Source organism: Lotus japonicus, chromosome 3 (genome assembly GCF_012489685.1).
Source record: "Lotus japonicus ecotype B-129 chromosome 3, LjGifu_v1.2".
In the NCBI taxonomy this organism is placed as follows: Eukaryota; Viridiplantae; Streptophyta; class Magnoliopsida; order Fabales; family Fabaceae; genus Lotus; species Lotus japonicus.
Genome location: NC_080043.1, coordinates 95,690,495 through 95,701,516, shown reverse-complemented (window position 1 = coordinate 95,701,516; position 11,022 = coordinate 95,690,495). Strand labels below are relative to the sequence as shown.

Below are 11,022 nucleotides of genomic sequence, written 5' to 3'. Positions count from 1 at the left end.
TCCACAAAAAATGAGGTAAGTCCCAAAATAAGATCTCACCATTGGAGATGCTCTGAGAGAACCAAAAGATGGCGATTCAAATCTAGCAAAGTCAAAGTCAGAGCCAAAGACTTTAATTTAACATAAATTCATAAAGCAAAAAAAAAAAACAGCAATATGATATGGGACTAAAATAAAAACAAATCATTTTCTAAAAATACTTGACAGCGTAATTTAAAAAATAAATAAGGAGAGATAAAAATGTATTTTAAAAAATAAAATATGAAAATAAATAGTAATATATTTTTAATATGCGTATTTCTAATTGATTGCCATTTACTCACAAATACTTATCTTATAAAAAATAAATGAACCTTTATTTGTATAATTATATATCAATAATTGCTTATCTAGTTGATATAAAGGGGAGTGCAGCATCCTCTTCTTCTTCTCCTTGCAGTCCATTCCAAACTCTAAATTGTTGTTTTAATTAGCACCTGCTGCATTCCATCTACAACTTCAATGGCAAACTCCTCATCAGAGGTTATTACATGCAAAGGTATCAATCATCAATAAGCATGTTCATTACTTTGATTTTTCATTACTTTCAATCAATATTATGCAATTTATTGGTTTGTATCATATTATATGTAGCTGCAATATGCTGGGGAGTAGGAAAGCCTGTGACAGTGGAAGAAATACAAGTAGATCCACCAAAAGCAACTGAAGTCCGAGTTAAGATGCTTTGTGCCAGTGTTTGCCACACAGATATCACAAGCACTCAAGGATTCCCAGTTAAACAAACTCACTTCAATCCTATGCATTTTGAGTTTGAGTTTCTACCATCTTTTATTTCTCACAAATCTTGCTTCCACTAATGGATAACTGCAAACTAATTTGCAGGGTGTTTATCCTGTAGTACTTGGACATGAAGGAGTTGGGTAAGCTGGACAAATGATACCTTTATTTAATTTGCTGTTATGATCATTTGGAGTATGTTTGGATCAGCTAGCTTCTTTTCCTTTAAAATCAATTATGATACCAATATGCATTTGGCCTTCTCTCAGAAGTTGATTTTGACATTCGAATCAACTATAGTATGTGTTGGAATCAACATTTGTCACAATTGGTTTTTATAAAATTGATTACGGTAAAAATTATTTATGTTTGGATACATTTATGAAAAAGTAAGCCTTGTTGGATAATGTTCTGAAATTCAGTTATAAAATCTCATAATTGATTAAGTACTTCAACGCCGAAGCTACTACCAAAATTAATTTTGGGTCTAAAATCAATTCTAAAAAATAAACTAAATATCAATATTTCAATTCAAGATTGATTTTACTTGAAATGATTTTGGTGTTTCCGAACGGAAAACCAAACACACTTCTAGAAGAATTTTAAACAAACATTAATAATTTCATGTATTGCAGGGTTGTGGAGAGTGTTGGTGATCAAGTGAAAAGTCTGAAAGAAGGGGATGTTGTGATTCCAACATACATAGGAGAGTGTCAAGAATGTGAGAATTGTGTCTCAGGAAAAACCAATCTGTGTCTCACATATCCTATAAGATTGACTGGTCTGATGCCAGATAACACTTCAAGGATGTCCATCAGAGGCCAGAGGCTACACCATGTTTTGAGCTGTGCTACATGGTCTGAGTACATGGTTGCTGATGTCAACTATGTACTCAAAGTTGATCCAAGCATTGATCCAGCACATGCTAGTTTCATCTCATGTGGGTTTTCAACTGGTTTTGGAGCTGCTTGGAAGCAAGCCAAGGTTGAAAGTGGATCAAGTGTAGCTGTTATTGGTCTTGGAGCTGTTGGATTAGGGGTATGTATGCAAAAACTTATATACCTTTATGTCATGTTTTCATTCTGGCAGACAATTATATAAGACTTCCCAATATATTTAATATGGATCAAATACGACAAGTTTCATTTAGGATTTAGTATGATAAGACTCTGTTGTTGTATTAGGATTGAATTTTGATCGTGAATGATAATGACTTTGTGTTGCAGGCTATAAGTGGTGCCAAGATGTTGGGAGCAACTAAGATTATTGGGATTGACAAAAATGAGATGAAAAGAGAAAAAGGAGAAGCTTTTGGGATGACCCACTTTATAAATCCTGGTGATTCCACTAAATCTGTTTCAGAATTGGTGAAGGAGCTGAGTGGTGGGAGGGGTGTGGATTATTCCTTTGAGTGCACTGGAGTTCCCCCTTTACTTACTGAATCATTGGAAGCCACAAAAGTGGTAATTTTCACCACATCATATAGTTTAGTCAAATAAATCTTGATCAATATTCCATCAATCTATAGAGATTATAGTTCTTTCCCATCCTTCTATACTAATATGTTCCTAATATTTTTCTTATGTATATATAGGGAACTGGTGAAACAATAGCAATTGGTGTAGGAACTGAACCTATTGTGCCCTTTGGTATTGGTTCCATTTTGTATGGAAGAACTCTGAGAGGTTCTGTTTTTGGAGGGCTAAAAACCATATCAGACCTTTCCATCATAGCTAACAAATGTCAAAAAGAGGTAATCTTCTAGCCATTTAACTATTGCACATGCACTATCTAAAATGCGTGTTTTTGATGATAATTAAAATAAATTCAGAAAACTTATATGCATATATTTTACTACTTAATTGCTACTACTAACAATAGTATTGGGTTATTACTATATTTTACAGGAGTTCCCTCTTCAAGAACTATTCACCCATGAGGTCACACTGGCAGATATAAGGAAAGCATTTGAGCTATTGAAACAACCCAATTGTGCGAAAGTTGTCATCAAGATGTGATATTCTAAACAACTGTTTCTATCTACAAGACAAGCAATAGCGACAGCAAAGTTTCACATTTAATTCCCCATGACTTTAGGATAATGTAACATTTTAGGGGCTGCTTTTTTATAATAATAAAATTAAAATATGTATGAGTCAATGTTCTGTTATGGTCTTCAAATTCAAACTATCAAGTTGACCAACTAGCAATTCTGGATAGGGGTTTTTTTTTCTTGCAATATGTTTTATAGGAGAGAATTTGGTTTGAGTCGAAAGTATTCACATTATAGTGGGGATTAACTTTTTTAGCGGCCAGTTTTTTCCATCCATATTTGAATATGGATTTTTTTTTTGTACATTAAAAAGATAAATTGCACCGCTAGAAATCGATCCCTGGACCTCCCCTACTCAACCTATATGTCCTTCAGCTCTTACCACTTAAGCTATCCTATAGGAACAAATATGTACTTTAAAGAGCAAATTGATGTCCAAAATTATGGGTCGAAGGAATTTGAACAAAAATGATGAAAAAATTGAAGAAAAACAAATGTCTTTTTATATGTATAGAACTTAAAAATTATGTTTCACGAAATTTAAAAGATAGCTACAGATGAACGAGAATTAAACACAAGTGGAGACACTGTATACTTTCAAAGACACATATTTATATATAATATATTAAGGATTTACTCAAACATTAATCTTTTAAGAATTTATTTTATGAAATTATATCTATTTGTTAAAAGATAGCAACCACAACTGGTACTGTGATTAATCATTCCTTATTAGAATAAAATATAATTTATTTTCTACCACTCACCAACAAATTCATGGATATAATGGAACACCTTCAAAAGCAAAATAATATATCGCTATTAGAGTAAAATCTGCATTCGTACCTTATATTATATGTAACATTATGAGCCCATAAAAAAAAGTGATAGCATACCCACTAAAATACCTAACATTGAAGATCAGCCTGCCTTTGTCCTTTGATTTTAGGCTTATGACATTCCACATTTCTCCATGATCCTCTGGGTAATGATTAGACCTTAAGAGATAGGCCAAATAACCAAACTTGGATCTGGAACCTTCAGCACCAGAGAGTGGATGCTTCTATGAGTGATGTGATGCCCTTTAATTTGTTCCTGTTTATGTATGACTGAATTCGTTAGGCATTTGATTTTGATTTTGCTTGTGTTTTTTAATTGTTTATTCAAATGATAAATAATAATTACATCATGTGACTTTTTAATGTTCTATTTTCTAAGCATTCTATTCAAATCCATGTTATTTGTGATGCTATGACTAGGAAGTATAGGTGTGTGGTTACATTGCAATAGTTATTTAAAGAAGCTAGTGAGTGTTAGCATGTGGTGTAAAAAATTGATTATGATTGATCTTGCAGCAGCATATTCTTTTGCAGATAGCATTTCAAGTAGGATATCTTGAAAGAAATTATTTGCCAAATATAAAGTTTCATGAAATAATAGGGAACCTTCTGTGTTGCTTGCAAATGGCACTGGCAGAGTTTGGCAAAATAAGAAACTCAGAATGGAATGCATGGATTTTTCAATGTGAAAAGCTAGATATCTTCGATTTAAAAGATTAGCTGCCATTGGCCATTTCATAGTTCGCAAAAACTTGGTATTAGAATAGGGAGCGAGAAGCAATGATGTCGATTATATTTCTTAAACATCTAATATAGAGTTTGATTCATGAGTGGTCCATATGGAGAATTATTTGTTAGAGAGACTGATCAATTTAATGTGATCTCCAACTTTGAGAAAAATAGTCTCATGACTACCGAATGCGATAATGCATTACCAAGAAAAAAATTTGAGAGGCAAGAAAAAATCCATTTTCATTTCTTCTAGAAACTTGTAAGGCATGCAATCTGGGCCTGTTATTTGGGATTAGTTTTTATTGGGCTTTGCCCCGTTGTAATGTGGACAGCAAAAACGCATTATTATGTTGAAAAAAAGGTGTTGACAAAAAATTGTTGAAAAAGAAAACATTATTATGATATATTTTAATATATGAAAAAGGTGTTGACAAAACTATATTATATATATATATATGAATAGATAATTATTATTCGGAGCTCCCGACATCTATTCTTTCAGGTAACGCACTTTGAAAGTGCGTTATGAACGCACCTCTAAAGTGCGTTATGGTCGTACTTTAAAAAAGAGATTTTAGTGTTTTTGCACTTTAAAGGGGGAGTTCAAATAAATGGGGGTCCGAATAACAACTCCCATATATGAAATAAGTATTTTTCGTGCGTTTATAGTCTACTCATAACAGTTATGATGAATTATTTATTATCTATATATGATATACAAAATACAATGACAACTAAATATATATAAAATTGAAAATCAGAATAAATAAAATTCAATAACTGTATTTGCTTTTTTTAAAGAGAAAAAGATGATGCACCCACCGTCAACCAATTATATTTTAAGGATGTGCCACGTCAATTAATGAAATTATATAAAAATCACATCCTTCAAATCTGATTAGTTGACGGTGTAAAAATTTTTTACACCGTCGGTGCATAAAAATTAAACTATTTTTTTAAAGTAATGGAAAATATCAAAATAACATATGAACTGATAAGAAATATAATTATAATCAAATGCTGGTATTATTTATTATCTGTAAATTTATTAAAACATCACTATAGAGTTTAGACGCTAAATTTAATAACTGAATTTTGGTTTACTTTCTTTTCCTGGTATGCAATTTTTTGTTTCTTTAGACGGATACCATATCAATTTCTTTAATAATGCAATCATTTATCTATATACTATAGAAAAGAATAACATTGTGAGACCCGCTTAGAACACTTGGCATTTCATGACTTATTCTCACCAAATCTCCTTTATTAGATGACAAGTGTCAACCTCTCCTTCATTCAGACCACCTCATTGAAGCCCATTTTTCTTGGACTTTTGTCTTGAGGTCCATCATTGACAACTCATTTAATGATCATTATAAATTTCATTAATAATTGATTTTTAAAATCAAATCTCCCTTATAAATTAACCCTTTCTAAATTAAAGCAAGAATGCAAGATAGGTCAGAAATTTATAGTTTCGTTTTTTTTTTCTCCCTTATGAATTAGTTTGCCTTTACTTTTTACTGCAAAGGTTTACCAATGAAAATCATTTATTTGACCTCTCTGTTTTTTCCGTTCAAAAAAATAAATATTAACCGTATTTAAATCATATTAATCCGGCACAGCCTAAGAGAAGTAGTATCATAATTTTTTTGACAGCTACTATATCATAATTACATACCTTTTCTAATTTTTATACAAATATTTTTTTCTTATACTCAAATTCATCTATAATTAGTTTTCCCAATAAAAAAACAAAGATTCACCTACAAATCTCACTATTATTTGTTTCAGGGTAAAAAAAAAATTAAAAAAAATCTACATCAGAGCTTCACTAAGGAAAATCAATGTGTCAAGTTTTTTTAAAAAAAATTTTATACTTGAGTATCACATTAAAAATACTAGCATTTTTTAAAAATATTCCAAATTTGACTTTGTCAAAATTTGGTGAGTCTGATTAGAAGAAAAATTAAAGTTGAGTAAATGAATTTTCTTTCTCAAAATGAAAAAATAAAAAATCAATATTTCTCATTTAATTTAATTTTCTTATTTAATTTATTTGCCTTATTTCATTTAATTTCGTTATTTCAGTTAATAGTGTATATTTAACCCAACACTCAATATTTTTTTAAAAAAAAATTATTTGAAATATAGAGTGTATATTTCTAATCATTATTAAATTATTCCCAAATTAATCACTACATGAACTAATAAATGCTATTAATTTTCAGTTTTAATTTCGTTAAAAAAATATAGTTTTATTCCATAGATTTTTAAATAAAGTTATGAGCATTAATTATTTATTATGAGTAGCATCATTCTCTCCATTATCAAATATTTTTCAAACTTATAGATCAATGAAAGCATTAAATGCCTTTAAAAATAAATTAATATTAGAAGATTCATCTATATACTTTAGAAAAGAGGAAGGTTGTGAGCCCCACCTCCATGGGTTGGCACTCCAAGAATGACTATCGCCCAGCCCCCTTCTTTGCATGACAACTGACAAGTGTCACCTTCTGATTGTTTTGGACCAAAATAGTAGAAGCCCATTTTAATTTCAGTTTTTTTATGGAGGCCCATTATTCAAAGTCATTTGAATGATGATTTTGTTTTTATTGTTTTATAATCCCTAATTAGTTGTTAACATAAAAGTTGTATACATATACCATTATACCATTGATTATCATTTTTCAAAAAAATTTGAATTTTCAGTAGGCATGAAAAAGGTAATTTAGTAAGGTGAAAACATTCTAAAATTCAACGTTTAGGCTGTAGAAACTTTTTTGTTTGAATCTGAATCTTCAAACTATTTTTAAAACGGATATTCACAGCCTTGAATTTGAGATTCAACACCTGCACTGAATGAAGAATTAATGGTGTTAATTATGTTAAGGAAAAGAAGTCAAGAATTAAAAGGGTGCTAATTCTGCTGAGCAAGTCACGGGTTAATTTCTTTCAAGCATTCACACCATGTTAATGCTGCTTTACAAGTCAAACCTTAAAAACTTAATTAGAACCATATTAATAACCCGTTCTTGAAAGAAATACGCACTGTTTTTTTTTTTGTGCGAAAATAAAGAAATTAATTCTTGAAAGAAATTAATATGATTTGCAATAAAAGTCAAACCTTAAATACTGTAATAACACCATGTTAATCTTAATTCCTATTTTCCTTTAATTACTCATCAGAATGAGTAATTCACGTGTAACGCATGGTATTTAGTCCATAATAATTAATTTCAATAGTGAAAATTGACCTGAAAAAAAAAATTACCTCCTTGCAATCGGATTTGTATTACCGTCCAACCTTTTTTTTTCTTTCATTTTTTAACATTCATTGATCAGTAACCCTAATTCTCAAATTCCTATATAAATCATCTCATGCTATTCTTTAACTTCATCATCCATTCCCACCAACTATTAGTTTTGAAATATACTTTGTTCTAATGGCTATCGACGATCTCGCCACCATCGATGCCTCAAAGGAGAACTGGTCTGTTGTTGCAAAGGTGAACTGGTTGTGGCTTAGTCCGAGCTTATATGGCTCCAAGCTTCCATTTTCCATGGACATGATTCTTATGGATGACAAGGTAAATCACTTTTTTCACATAATAACCTTGTATTACGTTCTTTTTTTTTAAACTATAAATCTCAAATTTCCTCATTTTATTGAATTTCAGGGTTGTAAGATTCATGCAACGGTTAGAAGACTCTTATATACTGATTCCAATCTTTGTTGAGTGAAGGACGTGTATATCAGATTTTATTTTTTGTGTTGGTGAAAGCGGTCGTGATTTCCGTCCAACCTCGCACTCATTCAAGATCAGCTTTGACATTCAAACATTTGTGCGCTTGGTTCCCAACAATGCCATCAACTTAAGCCCTTACAATTTTGTGCAAATATCTGATATAATGTTTAAGGACCTTTATACGTCTTTTCTTATAGGTATATACGCTTTTTTAGTCTTTTGATTTTTAAATTACTGTTCTAGATTTTGGATTAATGTTTCTATGATTTTGCAGATGTGATTGGAATTCTCACCGGTGCAAGTGCTGAAACTGAGTTTGAGAAAGATGAAACAAAGTAGAAAAGAATTACCGTTGAACTTGACCAAGATGGGCACATTCAATGTTTAATGCTTATTCATGTTTTTTCCATCTTTGATTATTATGAGTAAGGTTTTATAATTTCTCAATTTTCTTAACAGGGTTCGGGTTGAATGCGCATTTTTTGGAAAGTATGTTGCTGAAGTCGTTGGTTATTCTCTTTATTGTTGACAGCATAAAAAAGATAACAAGCAGTTTATTGATCATCTAATTTGAAGGTGTATTGACGTTTCTATAAGGTTAGTTTAACACTTTCAAATTATACACAATTTAAATTTGTATTGGCACTGATATTTTTTTTTCCTTTCTAGGTTCTATAGCTCAAATATGCTTGATTGACAACAAACTCGGTTATGAAGTCTTTATCATCAATCATGGACTACAATTTCGAAAAAGGGTTTATGTTGTTGTCATTGTTATGTTTATCTTATTTCAATTTCAATGTAATGCATTACTTAAAAACTTGGCTTTTATTACTATTCAAGTGTTGACACTGTGAGATATCTACAACCTCATCAAATTAATACATTTACTGTGTTCCATTCATCTACATGTTTGTAACATATGTTCAGTTTCATATCTTTTATACTTACTGAAAAGAGCCTAAACTAAGTTAAAATACATTATTACTCATTCATGTTTACAATAAATTTAATCGCCGTGCAACGCACGGGTAAAGAACACTAGTTAATGCAGACAATTTGATTGTATCAATATTCAATAACTAGTTTTTTTTTTAAATGAATAAAACCTACCGGTATAATGTAGTGGTTAGCTGGCATCATCAGAATGTCAAAATTATCCATATTCGTGGATAGCCGTGGATAAAAACTCGCTATGGGTAAAATTACCTACGCCTACGAGTATTCATGGATTTATTTAATGGATATTTCCACTATCCATTTATTAATGGGACGGGTACAGATATTGATGTATCCATGCCCATGGATACCCATCCGAGATATAAAATATATTTTATTTGTATATACATATATTTATATTAAATATTTAATGAATTTGTGTTTGAGTTATAGTTCTCTTTCAAGTAAACTTATATAATGGTAATAGTAAAAAGAAGTCCTTAGACCCAAAAAATGGTAGAAAAGAAGTATTTTTCTTTACACGTTTATTGACTGGTCCAATGTTAAATTTTATTTTTAATATAATTTTCTTTTGAACAAATATATGTGTATTCATTTATGTTCATAAGTTTCGGGTGCCTATGGATATCTACGGATATTTTAAAATCCGGTTAAAACTCACTTAATGAATATCCATGTGAGTATGAAGCGGGTATGAATATAAATTTTTACATGTAGAGCGGGTGGTCAGTATATACTATTCATGCCCACCCGTACCCATTGACATCTCTAGTCATCATCTCTTAATCATGAAGTTGATAGTTTAATCCTCACATATGAAAATAAAGCACATTTTATTGGCAATTGTTTATTGTTTTATTTACCGTTTAATGCGAGTACTCATGACAAAAAAAAGTTGACAGTTGAAACTTGACTTTTTTAAAATTGACATTTGATACTTAATTAGTCTCAAATGAAAAGATTACAATAAATGCTTAACGGTGTCAATAATGTTGTGCTACTTTCATCATATTTTCTGGAAAGTGTAACAATGACAATAAATGCACACAAAATACCTAATTTCTGGAAAGTGTAACAATAACATTAAATACACTCAAAATAATTGTTGTTCGATCTATACTCTTGTGAATGAAGCACATTTTGTAGTCAGTCGTTTATCGTTTAGTGCAAGTATTTACGGCGAGAAAATTAATCACGGCCGTTGACGATTGTCTCAACTAAAAAAATTACAGTAAAGCCCATGACAGTGATGTTATGCTACTTTCATCCCAATTTCTAGAAAGTGTAACAATAACACGAAATACACGCAAAATAGAGGTCGCAAAATTTGCAGCAAACTCTCATGTTCTATAACTTATTAAAATTAATGAATTAAGCAATTTAAATTCCAGCGGTTTGGGTTCCAATCTCAACTCGTTTTAATAGTTATATTTACCACTATATAAGTGTAGATTAATCACTTTAATGTAATGCTTTTAAAGTGTCATTTTGAATTTGCAGTTTAGAGTAATATATAGAAAAATAAAAAATCATTAAATTCTATGATTATAATCATTATTTGAATTTTTTTTTTAAAATGAAATTTGAGTTTACGATCAAATGAATTTAGTTGTCATTTTCCTACCCAAAAAAATAATAATTAGTATGCAGATTTTTAATATGGTGCGCCAAGGTGCTAGTTTGTTTCCATTGGTTCTTGCTGTGTGTGGTTGTGGCGGTGTGGATGGCAATCGATGTTGTCTTTTTGGTTTTTTAATTTTGTTAGAGCAACTCCAACCCTTGGTTCTTTATCTGGTTTCTTAACACACTATTCAGCACTATTCTGCACTATTCCTATGAGCCCGTACTGCCACATCAGACTTAAGAAACTCCTAAGGAACTGAACCAGATTTTGCTCCAACCCATGGTT

The 11,022-nt window shown here is 30.8% G+C and overlaps 1 protein-coding gene across 1 annotated transcript; it reads left to right on the top strand.

The window, feature by feature from the left end:
• The first annotated feature begins 398 nt into the window (after positions 1 to 398).
• LOC130747806 (CYP enzymes assisting alcohol dehydrogenase-like) lies at positions 399 to 2,937 on the top strand. Its single transcript, XM_057600846.1, has 7 exons — positions 399 to 538; positions 634 to 773; positions 883 to 920; positions 1,413 to 1,815; positions 2,004 to 2,240; positions 2,372 to 2,530; positions 2,685 to 2,937. The coding sequence occupies exons 1-7, from the start codon at positions 502 to 504 to the stop codon at positions 2,793 to 2,795; spliced, it is 1,125 nt and encodes a 374-aa protein (XP_057456829.1). The 5' UTR covers positions 399 to 501; the 3' UTR covers positions 2,796 to 2,937.
• Positions 2,938 to 11,022: the final 8,085 nt, after the last annotated feature.

Coding starts and splice junctions, on each gene's coding strand:
- LOC130747806 (XM_057600846.1), top strand. CDS start 502: ATGGCAAACTCCTCATCAGAGGTTATTACATGCAAAG. Junction 539..633: donor AGAGGTTATTACATGCAAAG/GTATCAATCATC, acceptor TATTATATGTAG/CTGCAATATGCTGGGGAGTA. Junction 774..882: donor CAAGCACTCAAGGATTCCCA/GTTAAACAAACT, acceptor ACTAATTTGCAG/GGTGTTTATCCTGTAGTACT.